Here is a 26,139-nt window from a genome sequence, read left to right as displayed (position 1 = left end):
TTGTTTAGCTCTATACCTTCTAAATTGTATGAAGCTCTTCTGTTTAATTGTGGCAGTTTATTCTTTGTTCACTCTGTATTTTTCAGCCTCTTTAGCTTTCTGTTGATTAATGAATAAACTAATAAGAACTCAGAACTGGTGGAATTTCTAAAAAAAAAAAAAAAAGCATGTGTTGGTCATTTTAACATTTGAGTGATAAGTTCTGAGGAACTTGGTAAAAACGAGAAAGTAAATGTGACGTCGTCATTTCATAATGTCTCTGTGGCGCAATCCGGTTAGCGCGTTCGGCTGTTAACCGAAAGGTTGGTGGTTCGAGTCCACCCAGGGACGCACGTACATAACTTTATCTTCTAGGCGGGCACGCAAGACACATTTCAGATGACGTTGTGATGTGTTTGCATGATGATATGTTTTCATGTGATTTGATCCAACAAACTTTCTTCTTCTTCTTCATATCAAGTAGAAGAAGAATGAAATGAATGAATGAAACTTTGTCGGCAGAAAGGTGTTCAATTTGAAGGCGATTCAGTCAGTCAGTCAGAATTCCCCTATTGTAAAGCTTTTAATGTAAAGTACCAACAGGATGTTTTTGGTTTACTTAACAAAGCACCAACGATGACTGATGTCGCCCTCTAGTGGTAGAACGGTAAACTGCATAATGTGACCAAGCCTCAAATCTGCAGAGGGGAGTGTTTCATATTCAAACATAACTCATAAACGCAACATGTTGTTTGAAGAACTGGTTTTCCATTCGCGCTGTGGCTGCTTCCACCTACAAATACGGCCAAATGGTAATCAGCACAGCACTGTAAAAACCTTTAGATGGGTTTTAATGTAAAACTACACTGTCTTTGCAAGAAAAAACAAAGGCTAGAACCTTGAAAAGGAGTGGAAATGACATTATCCATTGTTAAAAACAACTAAGCCGTTAAACAGGGTGAGTTTAATGATTTAAAGGAATATTTGGGTTTGTAAATTGCTGGTCGTGTTGCTGCATTTTAGCTGAGGGCGCGAGCCGCTTGGGTCGCAATGAAACCTGGGAATTGTAGTTTGCATGTGGCAGGAACAAACAATTGACGGGCGAGCCACGAGCCATACGGAGGAGGAAGGCTGATACATGCATAAAGTAAGATATAGAACATTAGAGATATCCCGGATATTCACTCAATTTACCTTCAAAGTAAAAGCACACAGAGGCCATTCGCTTGCATATATTATATGTAAGATCTAAAATGGTACCTTAATTGTCATTGAACATGTACACCGACATTGAAAGGGTAAATGTAAAGTGAAAGGTGCCTTTAGAGTGCAACTTAAAAGCCACACATATACAATACATTTACATTCTGCTGGCATTAATTTGCATTACATGTTGACTCATGTCTTCACAGCATTTAGTGAGGTTATGACTCTGGGGTTAGTTTTCTAGTCTGTTTGTCCATGTTTTAATTGCTCTGTAACGTCTGCCTGAGGTGCAAACAGATGGTGACCTGGGTGGGAGGGGTCCTTCAGGATGCCATGAGCTTTCTTGAGGCAGCGGGAACTGTATAGATCTTTAGGGTAGTGGAGTGGGCAGCCAGTGATCTTCTGGGCTGTGGTGATGACCCACTGAAGCACTTTCCTCTCTGCAACAATGCAGCTGGAAAACCAAACACAGATGCAGTATGTCAGTGTGTCAGTGTGCTCTCTATGGAGCAGCGGTAGAAGGACACAAGCAGTTTTGAGGTGAGCTGATACTCAGCCCTCTGGGGAGCAGCTGCTGAGGCTGAGGGGACGTGATGGCCTACTGACCCTCTGTGGGCGCTCAGACAGGAAGTCCTTAATCCAGAGACAGATAGAGTATATGCTGTGAGACTGAGTGAGTGAGTGTGTGTGCTTTGGCAGCAGTCCTGCAGTAACGAGAGGCACCTTCAGGCCATGTTTGAACAGTCTTAGTTGTGGTATGAGCACTTTTCCTGAGGGGGGAGGTGGTCAGACAGGTTGGTAGTGGATGTGGTAGTGGTGTGGCTCTGTAGCCCTGTTTGATGTTGGAGTAGACCTTGTCCAGTGTATTTGCTCCCTTAGTAGTGTGCTGGTGGAATTTAGGGAGCAGTAATCACGACCACAGTAAACTCCTGACGAAGGATATACGGGCCTGCATTTAACAGACGTTTAATTTGAAATGCAACAGCGGAAGTGCCACTTGTGTAATACATGTTGCTTGACGCTGGGTGGCTTCCCCTCCGGTGGCTCTTCAATATTTACAACAAAATAAACCGAAGCTCAGACCAGACCGCTGCTGCTCGACACAAACTGGACTCCTTCGACACCAACACCGGGACTCAGGCGGGTCTTTGGTGCGTTTAACGATGCGTGTTCGCCGAACTTAGGACTTCTTTTTTTTTGTACGCCTTTTGGAAATATTACCTAGAATGTTTACGAGCGATCTCCGCCTGCTTAATGCACTGCAGTGGTGCGCAGCTTCGCCCGGAGAGAGAGAGAGAGAGCGAGAGAGAGAGACACCTGTGCGCCCCCGCTGCCTCCCCGCCGGCCACAGGCATGAATGTTGACTAGGTATGGAAGAAGAACCGACACCAGAAAACTACGCACCTTTTTAGACTAGAAACAAAAGAGCTCGGTTAGTGCGATCGTGCCGCCGTGTTTACCCACATTTATTGATCCGTCCAGATCTATCGATATGTTGGTCGGGACCTATTAGAACCACTTGGCCCGGAGGCTGCAGCGCGGGCGGCGGTCACATAAAGGCCGGGAGACGGGGTTGGGTTTGATGTTTAATCGGGGCGGGGGGAGAAAGTGATCAGGAGTGTGTGTGTGTGTGTGTGTGTGTGTGTGTGTGTGTGTGTGTGTGTGTGTGTGTGTGTGTGTGTGTGTGTGTGTGTGCGTGTGCGTGTGTGTTAGTGTGTGTGTGTGTTAGTGGGTGTGTGTGTGTGTGGGCGCCTCGGTGCTGTCAGACAGGATGAAGGGGAGGATCCATGGGAGCAGGATTACCCGACCATGTTTGGTGAGGGCGCATCGTGGAGAGTTTGTGATCACAGTTGACGCATTGCACTCTTCCTCTTCCTCCTGGCTGCTGCTGCTGCTGCTGCTCCTCCATCACCATCATTACATAATCACACTCATTTGATAGATTTGACTCTTTGGATTAGCTCTGATGGGGTTCTGCTCTGCTCCCTCCCTTCCTCCACTCGAGGATCCATTAATGCAGCCTTACTGCTGAGCAACCCGTGAATGACAATTATCAATGTGGGTGTGCAGCAACACTGTTTACGTTTACATAATTCACCAGTGTGTGTGTTTGTGTGTTTGTGTGTGTGTGGTGCGCAAAAACAAGATTCAAAAGGAAAGATTGCTGTCAAATGCAGCGATGTGCCCATGACTCATGGTTTTATACAGTGCAGCACAGGGGTGTGTGTGTGTGGAAGGGCTCGATTCCAAATTGCCTTCAAAGTGTGTATGTGTGTGTATGGTGCAGTCATTTTGAAGTGCTCAGTATGGGTGAGTGAGTTTCAGCAGGTGTGTGTGCTGTGAGGGTGCGTTGTGTCAAACTCAGAGGAAGAGGATGTTGCCTCTGTGTGTGTGTGTGTGTGTGTGTGTGTGGGTGATTGAGTTCTTTTACATATCTACATTAAACAGCCTGTGCGAATCAGTAACGCTGGCGTCCTTCGTCGTCACAGCTGTCCCTCCTCATCCTCTTTTCTCTCTCTCCCTCTGTCTTTGTTTTCCAGAGAGCAGATGCCCTAAGGTGTGGTGTCTGTCTGCGTTAGTCTGGATGAGCGAGAGGAGAGGAGAGGGAGCAGCAGGAATACGGCACAGCCAGACGCCATGCGAGGAAAAGCCTCCCATCATCTCCCAGTGCTGAGATGTTAAGACTGGACAGCAAAGGTGCCAGATCAGACTCACTAACACCCCGTGTGTGTGTCAAGGCCCCTTTCAGTCACCACAGAGACCAGACCAGGCGTTAACGTATCGTCTGCCGGCGCCGTGTACACCGTCACATTCAGCAGTCTAGAGGGGGAGCTGGGGGAGCGATGGAGTGGTCTCTGGAGAACGTGAGGGAGATGGTAGCCGGAGGGATTCAGTCTATAAGAGAGTGTGAGATCTGTGCGTTTGCCATTGGCCTGTGTGTGCTGCTGCTGTTCATGTGGTACTGCTACAGGGTGGGCAGAGAGCACGGCAGCAGCCCCCTGCGAGGGCGCTACCTGGCCGGGCCCGGACGCATCGGCGGGGTGGTGGGGGGGTTCATGAGTTCGGACTGTCGCGGCCGGGGGAAAGGGAAACACGGATCCATGCTAGAGGAGCAGAACGGCTTCGCTTTCTGTCAGTCATCCGAGTGTTTCCGCTGCACCAGCGCGGGAGAGAGTCTGAACCAGAGGCTCTACCACAGCCTGCAGGACTACGCCAAGCGCTACACCTGGTCAGGCATGGGCCGCGTGCACAAAGGGGTCCGCGACCAAGGCAGGTACCTGAACAGCCGGCCTACCATCCAGAGGCCGGAAGTCTTCTTCCTCCCCGACCTGCCGTCGGCCCCTTTCTTCTCCCGGGAGGTGCAGAGACACGACGTAGAGCTGCTGGAGCAGAGCTTTCCCGCCCTGCTGGCCGAGTTTGAGAGCATCTACCATCAGCCTCCAGCTCGGAGCGGATCCTCCCTCCCTCCGGGCTGGAAAGTCAACAACACTCCCCGCGGCCAGTGGTGGACCTACTACCTGGTCAACCAAGGCACTCCTCTGGTGCTCAACGTCAGGCGGTGCCCCCGGGCCTGGAGGGTGCTGGGCCAGCTGCGCACCTTCATCGCCAACAATGTGTTCGGAAACGCCTGCTTCTCCGTACTGACGCCCGGAGCGCTGATCACCGAGCACTACGGTCCCACCAACGTCAGGCTGCGCTGCCACCTAGGTAAGACGTTCCTCCATGGCATCACGAGCCAGCAGGCACCTTTGCTGGGTGAAGATGCTCATGACACCATCAGCATCTTCATCTGAACCTCAGCTGCTGTAGCGTCTGAAGCCTCTTGCATCACAGAACGCTGGCTCAAGCAGTAAAATGATTCCCGTTTCTCTTTCCTCTGCACCTGAGCTTTAATTCTATTCCCATTTGTTCTCTCAAAGTTTTCTATAAATAGTAACGTTACCGTGCTTGTATGCAAGTGCTTTGTCTGGAATGTTCTTAAGCCTGAAGAGCCGTTCATCACTGTTACACATGGAGGTGTGAGGGAGGAGAAGTTAAGCTTTAGTAAGGTTAGAAAATGATCAAATACTGAGCCAGACGCATTTCGACACCACAGATGGAGTGTGTGTGTGTGTGTGTGTGTGTGTTGTCTCTCCTGCAGGTCTCCGTGTCCCCCCGTCCTGCGAGCTGGTGGTGGGTGGAGAGCCGCAGTGTTGGTCCGAGGGCAGCTGTCTCCTCTTCGACGACTCCTTCCTCCACAGGGCCTTTCACGAGGGTGAGACGGGGGACGGGGATGCTCATCCATTTGGTCTCATGACTCCTCATCTTCCTCATTCATTTGTTTACTCTGTGTGTGTGTGTGTAGGCGCGGCAGAGGACGGCCCCCGCGTGGTCTTCATGGTGGACCTCTGGCACCCCAACGTGGCCGCCGCCGAGAGGCAAGCGTTGGACTACATTTTTACGCCGGGCCGCTTAGAAGACAGGGAGGGGAAATAGGTGTGAGTGAGGAGACATGTCCACGAGAGACACGGGGCGGAGCTTAGAGAAATGTGGCGTCTGTAGGATTGAGGGGAGCGTCTCTTCTTTCCTCTTCTCCTTCTCCTTCTTCTTCTTCTTCTTCCTTCTGCCTCCAGACCAGCTCGCACATTCACTGTGTACACCCCACCTCTCCCCCCCCCCCCCCCAGCCTCACATCCATCCTGGTTGTCATGGTAACTCCTCCCAGCAGACGACCAAACATTGGGCCTCTTTTATCAGTCGACTCGCGCACATTTCAGCCGTACATGAAGTTTACACCGCATAAACGGATCCGATGTGTATTTGCGCATTTTTAAGGAAAATTCGGACCCGTAATTGATGATTTTGTCACGTTTCGGGAATCAGGTTGATCTCTTACCCGAGTCCTAGAAGGAATTTTGGACAGAAGTTGTTCATCTCATGTCCGTATTATCTTTGCTTTTGCATGATCCGATGTCGAAAACAGATTCACAGGCACAAGAAATGATCATCGACGAGCAGAATTCCAAAGCGTCACTGTTGTTGCCGTGGTTTCGCAGCACACCTGGCCTGTTTACGGCAGAGCCACTTAACGTCCTAGCAACCGGACGGTAACTACAGGCAGTAATGAAGCGTTTATGGTCTCACACTCTCACCCATTACAAATGCTTTTCCTCAAGGGCTATGAAACCTGGAAATCTAAATTTTTACCCTGTCAGTCACAATGTCCTAGAGTCATATTCGAGTACATTACATCATAAACGTGTCACCTAGACGACTATTCGGACCACTTCAATTGTGGTTGTGACAACTGCAGTGCACAAGTGATGCATTTGAGTGACTACATCACAACATATAAGCAAATATAACGTTTAAATATAAGATTTAAGTTGAATTAAGAAGAATTTGGGATACAAATAATTCAAATGCAGCCTACAATGTATCCATGTACTATTTTTTTGGCATATATGCTGACGTATAATCAGCCAGTAAGATCCACTTGTACAATCTTTAGACTGTATACATTGTTTTATGATTGAGGTGATTGCTGACGTATATGAAGCCGTTTTAATGATGCAGAAGTTAAGGAAATGACTCAGACAGTGACGATCGCTTAACAACAAAAACAGATACATTGCATCATGGCTTTATTAGTTCATCACCGATCAATCAAACAGTCGATCATCCTGTAAACCTAATTAGAAGTCGAGCATCGCTATAACATTTGCATATCTCATATTACAACTGATCTTGTTCCATCGTTCGATAACTGAGGCCCAATGTCCAAAACGTGACGAACGATGATGTCACCACTTCCAGCCGGGCGTGCAGTGTTTGGGTTGTGCTTTCACGAGAGACACGGTTAGCTAAGCACATTTTTAGGTGGCGTGGCGTGAGTGTGGGTCTGTGCTGTGTAACAACAGAGAAGAAGCGTTTTTGGTAAATTTACTAAATTCTTGTAACTTGGTTGTATTTGATATCAGGTTTGTATTTCTGTACATAGGGTTGGAGTCCAAAACAGTTCAGTCTGAGGTGTCTTTTTGAAAATGATCGTCTTCAAAGCTGTAACTGTCGTGTTGTCTTGAGTTACAGGTAACGTTCCCTCCTTCCCCCCACCCCTCCCCCCCAAAAAATGGTTTGGATAGATTGAATTAGTAGATTCTGTTAAATGTTAATGACGTAATATCTCTGTTGTTCAGTGATGTTTTTCCTTTCAGTCACTCTGTGGTTTTTTTCGCAGCGCTAAACGATCACAACATCCGCCATTAAAGCCACAATCCGTAATTGTTGAACGGGCGCTTCGTGGACGTGGATGGATGTACACACAAGTCTGAAAGGGTTCAAATGTGTCGCTAAAATTGATAACACACGGCTTTTCCCGCTCCTCTGCAAACTCGAGAGGGGCATCTATTTATCTTGAATGTTTACAAAAGTGCGATGATCATTTACATCTGTTTACATCAGACACTCACATTGAGCTGTCCATAATTCGATCTTTAATCAATCAATCATGCTGTCAAGAGTGCTACGAATACGGTCATTCCCAGGCCATTTGCTTTCTATGTGATGGGGCATCCATTTTGTTTACATTTGGATTACGGATTGCTCCTTTAACACCTTCTGTGGATTTTGAACAGTATTTCTGTACATTTAATAAATGGTCAAGTATCTTATTTAACCCTCTGCTGTCAGAAGTGTCACTGTTAGACAGGTCACAATGTCATTTATCTTAAATGACTCTTTAGTAAGTAAATTCTCCTGCCAGAGTTGACTGATAAGTCCTGAGCCAAGCACCTTACTCAGATGTGTTATCTACATTTATTTTTTTTTCAGCCTAATCTCCTACATACATGTCCGTAGACCATGCTGCCGGGTTTTAGCTATTCAAAAAAAATGCTTCTACAGTTGATATGACATCATCTGACAGATTCCAACTAAAAGCCCCCTTCATGTTTGGGAAGAAGAGTTGAAAGTCTGAGGGAGTCAAAGGTGGGTAACTCAAATGCTGACCGTTTAGGCTCTGAACTTATGTGTCAGCTTTCATACTCAATCTCGATTTGATTAACATTAACCTGTAGGAGATGAGAAGTTAATATAAACCTCAGCAAAATCCTCTAAATACCTTTTGCAAGTGAAGTTTACCATATGAAACCATGCAGTTCACTATCTCGCCACATGGGGGCGCAGATGTGCAACGATCTATTGTGAGGTCCTTTTTCTCAGCAGCTGTAGATCGTGATACAAAACTGAAGAGTACATTAGCCTTGACAAAGACAGTCTTTGTGGTATGAATGTTTTATTTATTTATTATTGTATTATATGGGGTTCTCTCGTGGCAATCCAATATGATCGATCTGCTTTCTCCACCTCGTTATCAATCCTACAAATTCTCTGACGGGTCTGTTATCTAATCAGGAGTCTGTGGTTGGTCTTTGCCGTGGAAAAGTTTGGGGCACCTGATCCTACCATCCTCCACACCCACGTCATCGCCCAGGCGCCATGCAGGGACCATCGCTCTCATCAATGAAGAGGTGACGCGCTCTGCAGGGATGTGTGTGCCCCGTATTCTGCCGTGTGTGTGCGCGCCACCGCACAGCAATCAGGTGGTGAATTGAGCAGAACTTAACCGCGGGCAGGATCTGTGATGGAAGGGAAACAACACTGCGCGTTTTCGATGATCAAGCCACCGAGAGAATCGGGAGCAAATCCGCAGCAATGAGTTCCACCTTCCCAAAATCTGAATCCACCACCTCATTACTGAAATCATCCTCGGGGAAAAGACCAGCACACCTCCCCGAACGCACACCGGAGATCCGAAGAAGTCAGCAGCAGCAGCAGCAGCAGCAGCACCAGCATCACCACCGTCCCGCCGCCGTCCAAGGCAGCAACGCCGCCGACGAGTCCTTCTGGTCGGCCGAGTGCGACGTCAGTGCTCGCAGACCCCTGTGCCACCCCTCCCTGCTCAGCAGCCGGGACGGGCAGGATGATGGTGCCAACCGGGGCAAGAGTCGCTCACACGCCCCTCGCAACCAAGTTCCCGACCCCCCCGAGCCGAACGGCGAGGCGGGCCGACATGTGAGGGAGCGCTGCAGGTCATCCAAGCACACACACCGGCACCACCGCAGGAAGCATCACCGGGATCGGGAGGATCCTCCTCCGACAGGACCCCCTGAACCCGACGACCCCTGCCGCTGTCGCACGCACACACACCCGGTCCCCAGGGTGCCCTCTCTGTCGGACACCAACGACGACACGACTCCTCTGTTTGAGCCGAGGAACCGTAAGGGGGCCAGTTTGTCCAACAGCGGCGGTCACGTCAGCAGTCCATCCCCGTCCACCTGCTCCCTGGCCCCGCTGTCCAGCAGGTCCTCACGGCGCTCACGGAGGTCCAGTGCCACTTCCACTGCTTCTGACATCAACTTACGCACCATCCTCAATTCACTCTTTGGTCAGGTAAGGCCCAGTAAAAAACACAGAGATACACGGTGGAGGTGCAGGGGTGCACCAAGGGATTATGTCTTACCTGACAGCGACCCCCGTCCCACCCCCCAACCTCTCATCCAGTTTATCCCAATGTATGTAAATGTATCCATTATGAGGGACTATTACTAGAAATGATTTACCGATTCACTACATGAAGTTAAGACTTCCCATAATTTCACAGTGGTTGTTTGTATTCACCTTTCAAGACAGAAGCTAACAACTAAAGGTCATATGTGAATGTATTCTGGTTGTTAAAGGTGCATTTATGTGAACACAGCAGGGGGGGAAAAGGCCTTTCTGTTCATTTCAGGTCGGGCTTGACAAATATAAACAAACTGGTTGGCATGAACGTCACTCTGCATGGTGTCAATGATGGCATTATAGTTCTCTGCTTACAAAGTCATAACTTTAGGGAAATGATGACTTTTCTTGTGAGATTTGTTATTGAGGCTCACTTTCATGTGGCCTCATAAAGCAGATTTCTCAATAGGGATCAACTGTTGCTGTATTTTTGACTTCAGCAATTGAAAGCACATAAATGTTTCCGACTCTTATTCCTCAGATTGTTCTGGTTTAAAGTCACAATGCTTATTTTTGTGTTTATTCGTCCCGAGACATTCCACAGTAATAGAAGGTAATATCAGCAGAACAACTCCCATAATTCCATGCAAAATGCAACTGTTCAAGCGAGGTGATGTCACTCAATGACATACATAAACAACTTAAGGATTATCAATTAAATCTAGCTGTAGTGGCAACACACTGACATGTAAACATACTCTAACAAAACAATGTCAAGTACACAACTGCATACTGACATTAGGCGGTGTCCTTATTTCACAGTTCATAACGGGGGGGGGAAATAATCTACACATTTGTGTCTTATGTAATGTGTAACACAGTGCTGCTGTGCCTCTCACAGACCCTCTGCATCACACAGATCGGTTTCACTGAAGTGGATGAGCAGGAGCAGATGAAACGTTCTGGTGAAAAGAGGTGAAATCTCTGAAGTGCTAATGTGCATTGAAAACAGAACAAAGATGCTCAATGCACTTGTAGGCATCGTTTGATCAGGAAGACATGAAAGGCTTTCATGTGCACGCTGATCACAGCAACGACATTCTACGTTGCTGCAAAACGCTTGATATTGATGTTGTTTGCTTCCTCGTGTGCTTAAATCTGACAATGATCATCAGGAGGTGATTTGCAAGGCTCTTGGCTCAATGTGGAAAAGCAAAGAAGAGAGTGGGGGGGGGGAGGGGTAAGTCTATATTTGACGAACGCAGATTCTACAAATAACGTGTGACTCAGTCTGTGAGCAGCCTTGTAAAAACATTAGTGTGACCTCAATAAGGTCTTTGATGAGACGGCGAGATGGAGACGAGTTCAGCTGTGGTTTGAGAGATGCACACTGTGTATCCACCACACACACACGGGTTTAACCTTCGGATGCCTCGGCTGTGGATCGTGTTCAAGTGTATGGAGAGAACGGACATACATGTGAGACAGATGGTGATCAGGTGTCTGTGGACCCCCACCTCCACTGGTTTAGTTAATAAGCTCACTCACATCCTGTTGTGTATTTTGGAATTTACCTAAGGATCCACGTCCGGCAGCACACATTGATTGATTACTATATGGCATCATCTCTCAGTCTTTATCTGTTTTTCCTTGGCGCCATGCAGCTGCAAGGACACGGTGACCTTGTGTGTTTTCCTGTGGAGGGCAGAGATGATGGGTGGGTGAGGGGCAGTGTGTGTGTGTGTGTGTGTGTGTGTGTGTGTGTGGGTGTGTGTGTGGGTGTGTGGTTCAGGAATTGAATAGAAATCACCATGTAGCAAAATTATGAATGAGTCTTTTGTAAAGCGAGTGAGAGTGAGAGGGTGTGTGTGTGTGTGTGTGTGTGTATGTGTGTGTGTTTGTGTGTGTGTGTGTGCAGGTGAGGAGGACAGAAAGACTGCAAATAGGCGGTAAAGCAAACAATGGGCCTCATCCATCAACCATGTGTACAAATTAATTTGACCTCATCCTGTGCATGAGAACAAATTCATGACATTTTCTAGGTTTTGTTAATCAAGTCAAAACTGTAAAGCATTCCAGGTTGTAAACAATACAAACAAATCTGCTTTGGCCATTCTTGTGTTGGATTTGTTTTTATTGAAACAAACATTTTACATGACAGTGTGCATACAGTTATAGGATATTTTGAAGATCATTTTTTATACAGAAGAGGGGGGAAAGGAGAGCGGGATAGAGAGAAAGAAAGAGGGTTGTATTATTATTACTATTGTTGCTGTTAAACCTTATATGAAGACCCTGAGGTAAAATAGGCAATATGAGATACAAGAAGTTTGAAATTGAAACAGCAGGAAGCCACAGCCACTCATAGAACTTATCAGTGTGGCCCCTCTGGTGTAGTGTCGAGTTTAAGAACGTACATCATATCCCTCAGCCATTGAGAAATAGAGGGAGGGGTGAGGGATTTGTAATGCAGGTGCAGGCGGTGTCTAGCAAGCAGAGAGGTGATTTGGTCAGTTTGCCCTCCACTGTGGAATGGGATGAGAGCATTAATACATTTTTGAACCATTGTCCTCAGATGAGTCAGTATCATTCGTGATACAGAGATGCCTTAGAGAAATATCAGAGGTCATGGTTACATATTGATCTCTAAATGCACCACGTTTTGCTGCCATCCGGGATTTAAAGTCCACAGGTTGTTTTGGATCGCATAGAATTGTGGTCCTGCGGCTGCTGATTGGCTGACCTATTGACCTATTGACCAATGGTCCTACGGTGTCCATCAGGGCATCAGACTGAGCACTCGACAATGCAACGTTTGTGATTCTTGCTCTGATGCTGATGATCGGTGGAAGATTCGTAAACTCCTTCTTAATTCCTTCCCTTTCTTTCACTTCTGACTGATCTTTGTGAATCTGCGACTCTCTTTGATTTGTTGACACAGCTGAAAGACACACACAGCTCAAAGTGACACTCGAATAGTTGAATGGAGTGGTAGTGACACAGACAGCAGCCTTGAACGCTCACAAATGAAAATGGACAAGACAGTAGCGTCAACCATTGGATCAGGCATCGCGCAGACACACACACGCACGCATGCACACACACATACACAAGGCCTGTTGTGTCTGTAGTAATGCACAACCTAGCTGGCGGTACAGCTACTGTGGAGCAAATCCAGGGCTACAGCTGCGGCTTCCTGTCTCCCCGTTCTGCCATTTGAAGGCAGCAGTCATCTGTGCGAGGCAGTGCACCGTCTTTAAGATGAAGACAACTAGGTACCTGAGCCTCTTCCCTGACTTTACTTCCTCGCTCCAGCACCCAAACATTTCTGTGTGAAACCAAACCGAACAAAGGGAAAATGCCAAAAGGTAACAACTCGTTCACCGACTCAGACTACAGCTTTGAAAACACCCCGAGATCTAACGGGTGAGCAAGGACGTGATGGAGGAGGGCAACGGGGGCCCACAGAGACAGGATATGCACTGGACCCCAGAATTACCTGCTACACCCCTGCTCACTCATTTAGTTCCACCCTCCCTACACCCCCCCTGCTCTCTCTCTCTCTCTCTCTCTCTCTCTCTCTCTCTCCCTCTCTCCCTCTCTCCCCCTCACTGGTGCTGCTGGTCTCATTCACAACAGGTGGTGGTCCAGTGTCGTTCACTAAGTGCAGTTTGGTAGTCCAGCCTTCATGGGTCTTGCTGAAAGCAGTGTGAACTTCTCTCTAAGCCCAAAGTGTCTTCACAGAGGAGACGTCCTCATGGTCTTTCTGAGCAGCTCTTCTCTCCTTTGGCATGGGAAACTGCTTAGACCTGCCTGTCAGGAAGGTAAGACTGTCCCCGTGCCTTCCTCTATTTTGCTACTTTTGGCCTTTTTTGATTGATTACTGAATGTAGACTACAGGAGTGATGTATGACACGGACAACGCTACGACAACGAGCCGATTCCTTTGTGAGTTGCATAGTGGCGTGGGATGCTTGTTATTTCAGTTGAACATGCGAATATGGATTTAAATTAAAGAAGGTTCTGCTTTCAGGTTTTATGTTTAATATATGAGAAAGGAGCTGCAACATCCACTGTCTTTATTTGTCTTTGTATTCCATGAATTGATTCTTGCTGGGCTGCTGCTCTGCGTGTCGGCGGCCTCAGAGTGGAGCTGTCAAACACGTTTAGATGAACGGCTGTAGACTTTGGCAGACCTCTGCTGTTTAACACAAACTATTTGGCTACAAGCGCTGTGCTGTGCTAAAAGTACCCCTGAAGCCATTCTGGAGTAAAAAGTAGAGATACGTACGCTATTCAGGTCAAAACTCCAAACAAAACTTGAGTAAAAATAATTTAGCTGCTGATCTTAATTTTCCTTAATTTTTCCTCCAAAATATCCTAAATGTTTTCGAAGCAAGCCCACTGTTTTCTTGAATTATGATTATTACCTCGTATCATTTGACTTTTCCCTTTCTTGAAATCTCTTTTTACGTTTTATTCTGTAGCAAAGTAAAGGAAGTTATTCACAAATACATTAGATAGATAGATAGATAGATAGATAGATAGATAGATAGATAGATAGATAGATAGATAGATCCCATGTTTACTTGGTCTCACAGTTGGCGGTTCAGTCCTCATGCTGAGCGAGACTCTCTCGTGGGTTTCTGAGCATGTTTACTGTTCCTGTGACAGTGTATAGGTGTGAAGCGCCAGTCTGCACAATGTGGCAAGTAAACTGTTATGAATGATGAGTGGAAAATTGGCAGCACCACATTTTATTCATGTGGATACATTTGAAGCTTTCGATCATCCGCATCTTCATCTGTCTGCCCCCTTGTTTTCACTGTATTTTCATTTGGTTTTTACTCTACTTTCACGCTCTTTTTAAAATGTTTTCACCCTTTTAACTCTCTCTCTCTCTCTCTCTCTCTCTCTCTCTCTCTCTCTCTCTCTCTCAAACCCCTCACCTCAACCAAATTCTAGCATTTACCTTAACCTTAAGTCCTAATTCTGACGTAAACAGTCAAAGCCAAAGCTGCTTCGGGTATCTAACACTGTCTATGCCCCCCTACCTGCACCCCTGTGGAAAGACACTCCAGGACGCAGGGAGGAAGGGAAGGTTCAGAGGGGTGCTGTCCAGTGAGGAGTGGGGCCAGGCAGGGGGTCTGGGACCTTATCAGGAGCCCCCTGTGTCCGTGGCTCAAAACTGTGCTCTCATGAGTAACATACTTGGACAGACGTGTGTCTTCCTGCGAAAAGGCGCGGCCACGTGCAGGCAGGCTGTACGTAAGTCTGGACACACACATAAACATTCCTCTCTCTCTTCCCACTGCTGTTCCAGAGTCAAATCCAAATTCATAGTTTAATCATGCAGTATGTCTTCATGTTGGAGGTTTTTGAGTGTTTGTCAGCTCAGAATGTTCCTTCCACAAATATTCCTGATGTAAACAAACCCTTTCTAACATCAAATAATTATTAACAATATCAAATCACAGTCTGCTGTTGGAGATAGTAAGCGAGTGATCTGTACTCTATGTTGTGATGTTGTTGTTGCTCTACTATGCTCATTCAACCATTTGCTGTTTTTATATTTTGTACCACAAGTCTATCTGCAATCTTCAGGTTTGGCAGCACAGAATGGGTTCATAATGACATTTGCAAGGCCTTGATTATGTAGCAATTGGAGCAATTTTTGGAATAATGTCATGCTCCCCATTCTACTCCAGTAATCTGTTCATTTGGACTGAACAGACAGAATGATTTGATTTGTACCAGCAATGTTTCACGTCACAGCGGCGACTTAAATGTGTACAAAAAGCCTTTTAGCACTGCATTATAGGAATGGCCCAGTTGCACAATCACACAGCTCAGGGAGGATCCATTGGATCCACTGATTGACACTGATGCTGCTGTGGTTGCAGGTTCACTGGTTGACGTTCCCTTGGGCTTCTGTGCCTCCTGTGTTTTCTGTGTAATCGGTTCCGGTCAGGCGGCTTTTTGGGTCTGACGTCAAGTGTTGTGTTTAGACTTCTCTCTGCTCCTGCTGTTAACCCCTGAGGGTTCTGGGATATGTCTGACTCTCTGCGTGCCCTTTAAAGGTTGCGTTCATTGTAAGCAAAGAGCTGGGGAAAAAAAATAGAAAGGTCTCATACCTCTACGAACACGGAGAGCTTATTGTTCCCAGCTTTGCTCAATAGTGATCGACCTATTAATACCAGAAGGTTGTCTCATCACGATATGAGGTAGTTACATTCTACTGGTGACATCTATTACTGTTGATGTCCTTAAGCTGAGGTTCACACACAAACTGGGGACTGTTATGGAGGAGCTTGCTGATATTGGTTCCGTCGCTCAGGTCGGAGCGTTTACATCGGTATGTTTATTTCATGTAGTACTCGTAGTATATACTCATATTCCACCTGTTGTGAATTTGATTTTATACAGACCACTGATTCAATGTTATTTGAACTATACTCGTGTCTTATGTGCTGTACTTATTTCTCAACAGGACAGAGAACTGAGGCCAGAGGAAATGGATGGTAAGTTTCCGCTCTTGTTGTTTTTCCACTGTGATAGCTTCATCAGGCTTGCAGGGCCTTGTAGTGAGTGTGTGAGATGCATTATCTTTGTCACCGTTCCACAGAGTTACGTGACGCTTTCAAGGAGTTTGACAAGGACAAGGATGGTTTCATCAGCTGTAAAGACCTGGGAAACTGCATGAGAACAATGGGATACATGCCCACCGAGATGGAGCTGATTGAACTGAGCCAGCAGATCAATATGAACTGTGAGGACTGAACTTAGTCGTGCAAGTCTATACCATGCAAATAATGCTTTAAGCTAAATGAGCATGCGGCTTTGTAATTGTGTGTGTGATCTTGAATCTGTCTCTGTTCCTGAAGTGGGAGGTCATGTTGACTTTGAGGACTTTGTGGAGTTGATGGGACCAAAGCTCCTGGCTGAAACTGCAGACATGATTGGAATAAAGGAGTTAAAGGATGCTTTTAAAGAAGTGAGGCTCCGTTGTTGAAAGTTAAACTTCTGCACTTTGTTGGTCCGCAGTATTTTCTGATGGTTTCTCTGCTTTTTGCTCTTTCTCTTTCTATCAGTTCGACACTAACGGCGACGGCGCCATCAGCACGTCTGAGCTCCGAGATGCAATGAGGAAATTGCTGGGCCAACAGGTAACTTTTACTCTGGATTCCCACTGTAAGCAAGTTGCATCGTTTGCATCTCGGATTTACAAAATCATTCCTGATTGTGTTCGTCTGCCATCATTTGTATTTCCAGGTGGGTCTCAAGGAAGTAGAAGACATCCTGAGAGACGTTGACTTAAATGGGGATGGGCTTGTTGATTTTGAAGGTAAACACATTTTCCCAAACGGCATATAGATTCCTAATTCAGATGTAAACGACCTGGAAACCATGAAAGTATCACTGAGTATCACTTTAAGGTAACATCAAAATATCAAGGTGTGGTGCCCATTAAGTGTGACCTGTCGCCATTTAGTGATCCATTACATCAGATTTCAGTCTTAGTTTGAGCACACTAGTGACACCTACTGGGGAAAATGTAAAGCAGTCAAATGTGAGGCAACCATACTTCACCTGAACATGACTGACACGTGCAGATGGATAGATGGACAAACAAGTTGTACAACGATCACATGACAGTAGAATCGTGATCATTTGATAGATCAGTTTATCCCTAAACAAACTCACCTCGTCCTTCTTTTTCACAGAGTTTGTACGGATGATGTCTCGCTAACACAGTGGCACGCAGAGAAACGGCCTGAATGTGAAAGCTTTGTCCTGCTCCTTACTTGACCGAGTGAACCCGGGGACAAGCTGAGAACTCTGAGCCATTCAAACCTGAACGACACTGGAATGATGAAAACTCCTTGAATGTTTTGGATCGAGGAGTCACCTCACACTTTCTGTGGAAAAGCTGTTCTTCCTGAAAAGTCTCCAGTTCGATTGAGGCAGAATGTTGCTGTAGCCTAGCTGATGATTGTCAAAATCAAGTTTTTTGCACTTTAGGACTCATTAAATAACTTCCCATAAGGTTAGGTTGTTGCTGTCTCGTCTTAATCTCTGCATTGTAAAGTTAGATGTCTCACTGAATGTTGCTTTTAATGTACAATGTCAAGTGTGAGTGAACACCTGTAGATAAGGTGTAAACGATGAGTAACACTGTGGAATGTTTCTGTAGATTTACACTCTGTGCACTTTTACCGACTCGCTCTGTTGCGTTAGAAACTGTTTCATTGGTTTGTCCTTTGTGTAACATTGGTGCTTCACCACAGAAGCCATGTGGCAACATCACACCTGTGTTGTAACTTTGTGACCTCTGTGCCATTGTGCCAGTCCAGTCCCATAAGCATCACTGTCTGTTGATCACATGCAAAGGAAGACGCAGATCTCTGATATTAACAGGAAGCTGCACTCTGAAACAGTTTTCATATATGTTATTACCAAGTGATCACAGGCAGTGGCTCAGTGGGTAGTGCTTCTGCTCGGGAACCGGAGGGTCGCCGGTTCGAGCCCCTGCCGAGGTACCCCTGAGCAAGGCACCGAACCCTGAATTGCTCCCCCCTCTGCGAAGGGTGGTAATGTAATGTAAGTCGCTTTGGATAAAAGCGTCTGCCAAAATGATCATGATGTAATAATGCAGTAAAAACAGAATGGTTCTATAGTAATGATGAGCCACAATGCTTTGCTCTGTGATCACAGGAACGACATCTATGAATTGTATTTACAGTAAATGTGATTATGTTGTATTTGTTCTGTATGTCAATGTCAATATGATGTTGTTGTGTTAAGGGTCCACAAGTCTGTATTGTCAAAGCAATTTTCATGCATGCCAAAGACAGTAGTTTAATGCACACTTACATTTTGTCTAATAAAGTTAACAAAAAACTGCCAAGTTAACTGTAGAACAATAAAATGTGTTTACTTTTGAGACTGATTGTCTGTGGTGAAGAATCACGCAAATATAGGCTTTATTGTCATTTTGACATCAGTTGGAAACCAAATGGAAACACATATACTGTATAAGCTTACTTGCTTAGGTCATTAGGACTCAATCTTCTCTATTTAGCTTAAAGGAGAGATGTGCAGTTTGTTTCCCCCAGGTGTTTGCAGTGTATTATAGTCATAGTTGAGCAGCGTTGCAGAACTGTATGTTGATGCCTTTAGAAATGCATCCAGTAAGACAAACCCACAGTGTGCACAGTGATGCAGCAAGGGAGAAATGTATCAAGGTGTTTCAACACATTAAAGGACCCACATTACACAAAGCTGTTTTTCCTCTGCGCAACAGCCAAAGATGAAGTAAATTTAGTTATGAATGCAGGAAGTGTGACGTGATTGTAGTCAGTTACGATTTTGAGCATAATATGTCAAGAGATCGGAAAAATAAAATACAAAAAGTAACTTCAAAAAGCCATGAACAAAACATGGTGGAAGTCATTAAGGTATGCCAGAAATCATTTACAAAAATGCAATGATTAATAGGTATGTTCAATGAACATGTAACAGTTTCGAAATAATAATTTGAATAAATATTTACATTGCCACCATTGCAAATCTTTTAATAAACTGCATATAATTAAACACTGAAACGTGTATAATATAATATGATATAATAAACGACTGAGGAATAGTTGTTGCTATGGCAACAGTCTTCATTCATTTCTTTCGTCAACCCCAGAGTGCACCGCGTGCGCGCTGTGTTGGACTTTGCTGATTGGATAAGACTCGGACCATACCAAACCAAAGAGTAGGTGAGATGGATATACCTTAATGACCACTAACGGCATGCGGGTGTAATTTAAAACATCACAGTACCTAAAACCGCACTGTATATGAAAAGGGTATCGATTACCATTTTATTTGACACTGCAAGTGTAATGAAAACTGGTCACTGAGTAGACTGAGTAAATTCAAATCCCCTGTTACCTTTGGAGTGATACCACGCAGAGACAGGAGGAGTGAGTATGTGTGTGAGGAAGTAACAGCTGTATTAACCTAATAATAAATGTAATATTTCAAAACTGTAAGAACCGTTTTGTCTCAGGTGTTGTAGTTTTTTGGTTTTAGTCGAGATTTAAGACTGATCTTACTCCTAAACATTGTTCAGTCAAATGAATGTTCAAATCTGAGTCATGGGGCCAGATTTGTATGTTGCTGACAATGGCACAATATATTTCACTGGACGTGTAAAAACTTAATATTTAAACTAATAGTAAGGCCTGAATGGATGCACTACCTGTCACTCAATGACAACCAGTCCTGCTCCATTAATGCACGATTCGTTCTTTTTGAACTCTTTCCAGATGATCACATGCAACTCACTTAACTTTTCCATGACATTGTTTAACTCTACACAGTACACACATTTCCATCGCCTTTCCTATTGTGTGCTTGGCTGGCACTCAGCTCAGCCCTTAACAAAAAACAACTTGCATTCCCACCAACATGGGATCTGCGTAAATGACGGCATGGGGAATTTGAACACGTCATTACTGGTGCTGTTGGTATAGAACAAATAAAAGACCAGGAGACCTTTTCTGTTGTTTTTTTTACACATTACACTTTCCCACCTAAACAGTTCCGATTCTGGAACCCCTTTCCACACTAAATGGACCTGACGAATTTAGTTCATGAACACGATGCAACAAGCGATGAACGAAAATTGTCTGGAATAGGTTATTATTAAAGAAGAGAAGGACTTCTTGTGAATTTTTTTTAAATTTGTATTAGTAAGTAGTGTATTCGTAGTCCGTCTAAATCTATGCGAGCGACATAGGCAGAAGTTTATGGAGTGACACCTCATTTTGGGCAACGTCAATGCACGGCTCACTGAACGGGTTCAAAAGGATTGAATCACTAACAGGAGCCTAACTCCCCTTCTCTGTACAGGAACTGCTAAGTTCGGTGACGCCGCGCAGCCTCCTGCTCCTGTAGCTGCCCTGCTAATGCTACACTGGATGCACACATTGAATGAAAGTCAGCGGCAGTGTAGCAGTCACGGCGAAAAGCAACCGACAAAACCCCGGTGAAGTTCTCTCACAGGTATCCTGTCAGACTGTGTCAGTGGAGACACGTCGGCGAGCTTATTAACGACAGGAGCAGAAAAGGAGTCAAAAGGGGAGGTAAGAAAATGCTACATTTGTGTTAGCCGGGCGCTCTCATACTGCCGGTTAGACAGGTAGCTAGCAGTCGTAGCTGAAAAACTACAAGGTTATTTCCAATTTTATTGTTTGACCCCAAAATTAATATAATGTTCCCTATGTCAATGCTGAGATAACCATTAATGTCTGTATGATTTCACATGTCATATTCCGGGTACTTCGGAGCTAGTGGTGTATGGACGTGACGGGTGTCCGTGTTAAATGATGACATGAGGCTGAACGCCTTCGAGGGTGCTTGAAGTTGTAAACGGCAGCTGCGGGGTGAATTTCACACAATATAGTTTAAACTTACTGTGGTTCAAGGCTGATTCGATTTGATTTTTAAGAAAACGCTCCAGTATCTTTTAACAGAAATGACAGAGAACAGGAAATGATCTTTGACTTGTGTAACTCGTCCAAAACCAATACATTTAAATAGCCAACCACCGCATGTTAATAAATAAATCTTCAAACCTACACAGGTTAAGGTCACCAGATAACATGGTTACTACTAAATCATACACACCGGTCATAGTACCATTAACGTTAGCATACAGGCTACAGATCATGTTCCATGTCATCATAAGCGCTCGCTAGCTTTTGTCGCTTATCTTGACAACTTTTCATATGTAGACGATCTTTGCATTGCAGTTGCCTTTCTACCCTTCAAGGAGTTATCGCGTATTTAACCAGCCAGGTGTGCGTCCATCCATCCACATTTGCCGTCTCTCCGTATGTGTGTGTGTGTAGGACCGGGGTTGTGTGTGGCAATGCGGCGGGTCACGGCGAAGCTCGTCACCGGGCTGCTAGCGGCGGTGCTGTCGCTGCTGGCCGAGCAGTGCTGGGCGGACGGCGGGGGCCCGAGCCTCGCCGAGCGGGTCATCTGGGCTGTGAACTCCGGCGGTGAGGCGCATGTGGACGTGCACGGTGTTCAGTTTAAGAAGGACCCGCTGGAAGGCAAGCTGGGCAAAGGTAAGACCGGATAAGTGATTTACTATGAAGACTCTTTATTCGTCTTGATTTTGTGAGATGTTGGGTTGAATCTGTTAAGTAGGAGAAATGATATTTGCAGCCGAGATGTGTGAGATTGTAGCTTCCTCGTGTGAGCACTAATGAGGAGTCAGCATAGAGACAGGCCGATGCTCCGCCCCCTCAGCGTGTTGAGGAAGCAGGTGATGCTGTCGAATCCACAGCAGTGAACAAGTCCTCCTCCACTTTGGACTGTCCGTTAAAGCGATCATAGTGTATGAAGATCCCATTTTAGGCTTCAGGAGAAGGTCAGGACCTTCACACCTGCAATAAGTCCACTTTACTAATTTTTCAGCTTTGACCCGAGCTTAAAACACAACGGTATTTTGACATTAGATGTTTAGCTGCTACAATGTCACACACATTGTAGCCAATTGCATGCATGACACCACAGCGCCTCTTAGAGCACCTTAAAGTGTGACCACCTGTGTCGGTCTAAAGATGAATGTGGTTGGATCTTCTTTACACCTGCACTTGTCAATAGTTCAGTCAGTCATAATCCAGAACAGTGTATCTTAATGGTGCCGTCACTGACTTAAGAGTTGTGAAGAAAGGTAACAGCATCGTCTGTCTAGCGCGGCGTTATCGTATGAAACGGCATCTGTACTATAGCACTCCAACAGTGTTCCAGTAATTAAGCTGTCAGTGTTCTCTTTTGGATCCATTGGTCCTGATAATGTTCTCGTCTGGTTCTGTAGCATCCGATTATGGGATTCGCCTGCCGATCCTGCGCTCCAGTCCAGAAGACCAGATACTGTACCAGACTGAGCGCTATAACGAAGACACATTTGGATACGACATTCCCATTCGTGAGGAGGGAGACTATATACTAGTGATGAAGTACGCAGAGGTTTACTTTGCTCAATCGCAACAAAAGGTATGGCATGTAACCAATCAGATAAGTTTCCCGTTCTTTGAGTTCCTCCCGCCACTCAGACCATGAAGAAACTATTTGATAACATGGAGCGCAGTGAAATCACTGGCTGTGCCGTACGAGCTGGTGATAATCGCAGATTTGGGCTTTCCAGGTGTTTGATGTGCGTCTGAACGGCCATGTGGTGGTGAAGGACCTGGATATCTTTGACCGCGTGGGTCACAGCACCGCCCACGACGAGATAGTGCCCTTCTCTATCCGCCGAGGCAAACTGAGTGTGCAGGGAGAGGTGTCCACCTTCAACGGCAAACTCACGGTGGAGTTTGTAAAGGTCAGTAGCTCTGCTTGTTTCCTATGAAGGCGGTTGATTGGTTTTGGTTGATGAGGTCGTCTTTGAAGCCACGCGTGTTCACAATAAACGTCCTGTTCAAACAGGATGTGAGCCCCAAAAGGGATTATTTGAAAATGTCTTTTGGAGTATCAGATTTGAGGAGAAACACAGTTAAGAGTTTGAAAACTACATGCAAATACTGATGCTGATTTTTAAGCCTCGCTAATAATATAGAATTTTATGTGATTGCTTTTGTAGAAGATGAAGAATTTGTGGGTTACTAGACCATAACAAGGCTTGACGGTAAATTTGGAGGCATCATCCCCCAAAAAAAAAACACACACACACACAGCCCCCGCCATAGATCCAACTTCATTGTGACCTCATTTGCCTTTTCATCCATTTTCTCTGCTGCTTGACCCTCTCTGGCTTTTCCTTCTTAAATCCTAAGTGGGACTCACTTCCTGCTCTTTATGCAGCGACACTAACACGGTCGCCCACTGCCAGAATGTGCCTGGCAGGTGCTTTTGTTCTGCTCTCCTCACCGGTTCTGCAGGACTCCACCTGAGTCACCGCATTAGTTTCCTCAGCGCTGGGCCAAAGTCACACGGCGACATCATACGAATGCGATTGTAGGAATGTAAATGAAACCTTTCATCCTGTCCCACGCAGAGCAAATCTGTTAGAAAGGTCACTAATAAGGGTTCATTTCATCAGGCGTGTGTGTGTGTGCGTGTGCGCTAGTCCCCATTTTGGGTGTGTGTGTTTAAACTACTCCCCATTTTGGAAGTCAATAGGTTTCAGCTCACAAATCCAGTTTTTCAAAGTCTTAAGTGCTGTAGATGGCTTACTGTCCCTTAATACTCATGAGTTGCTGTTTCTTTTTCTTTTTCAGCAAACATTTTACATGACATTGCGCATACAATTATAGGATATTTTGGAGATCATTTTTTATACAGAAAGAGGGGGGAAACGGAGAGAGAGAGAAAGAAGGAAGGTTATATTATTATTACCATTGTTGTTGTTAAACTTTATACGTAGACCCTGAGGTAAAATAGGCAATATGAGATACAAGTAGATTGAATTTGAAACAGCCAGAACCCACGGCCGCTGGAGGTTGTGAGAACATGGCACAGTAGTGTGGACACAGAGTCCAGGATGGCATCAGTGATGTTGATGCAATGATGTCATAGGGTCAGTTTCTACAGGATGATGTCATAGATGTCATAGGGTCAGTTTCTACAGGAAGATGTCAATCAGCAACATAGGCTACTACAAATCGCATCATTGGTTGTGGTGAAGAGAAGGAGAGAAGAGAGAAACAACAAAGAGGACATCCCAATCCGAAACCCCCACATTCACACAACCCCGTCCTGGCCCGCCTGGGATGTAAAATTGAATGGGGAAAAAAAGGAACTCTTTGGTGTTCAGGTTTTCAGTCACTGGTCTGGCATAGCCTGTAGATCTGTGAAGTAAGAGAGAAACGGTTGCCATCTCTGATAGAACTTACCAGTGTGGCCCCTCATAGTGTACTGGATTTTCTCGAGTTTAGAAAATACATTGTATCCTTTAGCCGTTCACCTAGAGGTGAACATGACCATTTCCTCTTGTGAGGTGTTAAATTGGCGTAAGTCATATGGGCTGCCGAAGATGGCAATATTAGGGGAGGGTTGAACTTGCATTCCCAATATGCTAGACGATGTTTTGAAGTAACCGGACCAGTAGTTGTTGAGCCTGGGGCAGAGAAAAAACATGGGTTGCTGTTTCAAGAGGAAGTTACTCTGACATCGCTGCTTAGACTGATGTTTGCTTTTCACACACTTCAGTATATTTACTCACATTCACATTGTCCAGGTTTGTTACAAGGTTACTTGGGATTCTTACCAGAGATATGAGTGATTATAACACGAAGGCTGCGGTCTGATTGAAAGAAGCAGCCTTGTGTTAAAAGTGTTACAAAGAGTTAACCAGGAGCTCAAGAGCTGAAAAGACTCTTGTACATGTCGACACCGTCAAATGTTTCTTGCTAACCTCGCTTTTGTGTGTTTCAGGGTTATTACGACAACCCCAAGGTCTGCGCTCTCTACGTGATGAAGGGGACGTCAGAGGGTGAGTCTACCGAGGCCACAAATACCACTTTTTGGCTCTCGCTGAACTAGACGCATTTATTTTCCCGTCTTTCCCACTTCACATGCCACGCTAAAGCTGTTCAATACAAAAAAAGAACAAATATCCTCACTTGCTTTGAAACGCCCAAACAAAAGGAAAAGGGCAACATCATCATCGTCATCTTCGTCTTTTGGTTTGGTACGCTGCAGCCTTTAGCGGTTGAAGCGCCTTTAATAATACTTGCATACTTAACTGACACATCCATGATCCATACGGTTTAAAGTTAAATCTCCCCCGACTTCCAATGTGTTGTCTACCTCCATAGATGTACCAAAGCTTCAGCCGCACCCTGGCTTGGAGAAGCACGAGGAAGAGGAGGAGGAAGAGGAGGACACCGAGCCAGGCGAGGAAGGCGGAAAGAAGAAACTCCCAACAGGTTCTAAGTACAGAGTCCAGTCGGGCCCCCGAACGCCAAACCCGTACGCCGCCGACAACAGCAGCCTCATGTTTCCCATCCTGGTGGCGTTTGGGGTGTTCATCCCCACACTGTTCTGCCTCTGTCGGCTGTGAGCGAGAACTAAAACAAACAGACGAGACGTCAGAGGGGGAGGGGGGACGTTACGTACGAGAGACAATGAAGAGGGAGAGGGGGGGAGGGAGAGAAGGGGGAGGGGCCGAGGCGAAGGCGTACACACGGGAGGAAAAACGTGACGAAGGACGACAAAACGGACAATAATCTTTTTGCGAGGCCACTGCAAGACGAACGCTGTCGTCGGCGAAAGACGGAGAGCGGATGTGCGAAGTGTGTGTGCTGTGCGCTTCTGTGTGAATGTGTGCGACATCCACCCGCTGACCCATCTGAACAATGTTTGCCATCTTCCGCCTGATCCGGGCCCGGATTCGCCGGCGCTGCTTCCTTCCAGGCGCCAACGCCACATTTCCAGCCGTTCGGGAGCGACCCCATCTGTCTGGTT

At 45.8% G+C, this 26,139-nt stretch overlaps 3 protein-coding genes and 1 non-coding gene across 5 annotated transcripts; all 4 read left to right on the top strand.

Moving 5' to 3' along the window:
• The first annotated feature begins 255 nt into the window (after nucleotides 1-255).
• Nucleotides 256-330, top strand: trnan-guu (transfer RNA asparagine (anticodon GUU)). Its single transcript has one exon. It is a non-coding gene; the product is annotated as a tRNA-Asn (tRNA).
• A 1,865-nt stretch (nucleotides 331-2,195) lies between these two features.
• Nucleotides 2,196-7,840, top strand: asphd2 (aspartate beta-hydroxylase domain containing 2). 2 transcript variants are annotated; one of them, XM_076154292.1, is made up of 4 exons: nucleotides 2,196-2,336; nucleotides 3,726-4,893; nucleotides 5,327-5,440; nucleotides 5,531-7,840. In XM_076154292.1, the coding sequence occupies exons 2-4, from the start codon at nucleotides 4,029-4,031 to the stop codon at nucleotides 5,659-5,661; spliced, it is 1,110 nt and encodes a 369-aa protein (XP_076010407.1). In that variant the 5' UTR covers nucleotides 2,196-2,336; nucleotides 3,726-4,028; the 3' UTR covers nucleotides 5,662-7,840. The 2 variants fall into 2 exon arrangements, with proteins under 2 accessions (XP_076010407.1, XP_076010406.1); XM_076154291.1 differs by having other exon boundaries at nucleotides 2,196-2,553.
• Nucleotides 7,841-8,877: 1,037 nt separating this feature from the next.
• Nucleotides 8,878-18,135, top strand: cabp1a (calcium binding protein 1a). The gene is made up of 7 exons (XM_076154263.1): nucleotides 8,878-9,615; nucleotides 16,157-16,187; nucleotides 16,292-16,435; nucleotides 16,551-16,660; nucleotides 16,758-16,832; nucleotides 16,939-17,011; nucleotides 17,391-18,135. The coding sequence occupies exons 1-7, from the start codon at nucleotides 8,878-8,880 to the stop codon at nucleotides 17,414-17,416; spliced, it is 1,197 nt and encodes a 398-aa protein (XP_076010378.1). The 3' UTR covers nucleotides 17,417-18,135.
• A 2,439-nt stretch (nucleotides 18,136-20,574) lies between these two features.
• Nucleotides 20,575-25,819, top strand: mlec (malectin). Its single transcript, XM_076154126.1, has 6 exons — nucleotides 20,575-20,804; nucleotides 21,573-21,794; nucleotides 22,550-22,728; nucleotides 22,880-23,056; nucleotides 25,108-25,165; nucleotides 25,491-25,819. Exons 2-6 carry the CDS (start codon nucleotides 21,593-21,595, stop codon nucleotides 25,733-25,735), a joined length of 861 nt encoding a protein of 286 aa, XP_076010241.1. The 5' UTR covers nucleotides 20,575-20,804; nucleotides 21,573-21,592; the 3' UTR covers nucleotides 25,736-25,819.
• The last annotated feature ends 320 nt before the right edge of the window (nucleotides 25,820-26,139 follow it).

Source organism: Genypterus blacodes, unplaced genomic scaffold, assembly GCF_046128005.1.
Source record: "Genypterus blacodes isolate CSIRO-AG114 ecotype Tasmania unplaced genomic scaffold, CSIRO-AGI_Gbla_v1 ptg000061l_1, whole genome shotgun sequence".
In the NCBI taxonomy this organism is placed as follows: domain Eukaryota; kingdom Metazoa; phylum Chordata; class Actinopteri; order Ophidiiformes; family Ophidiidae; genus Genypterus; species Genypterus blacodes.
This window is presented reverse-complemented; position numbering and strand designations above follow the sequence as displayed.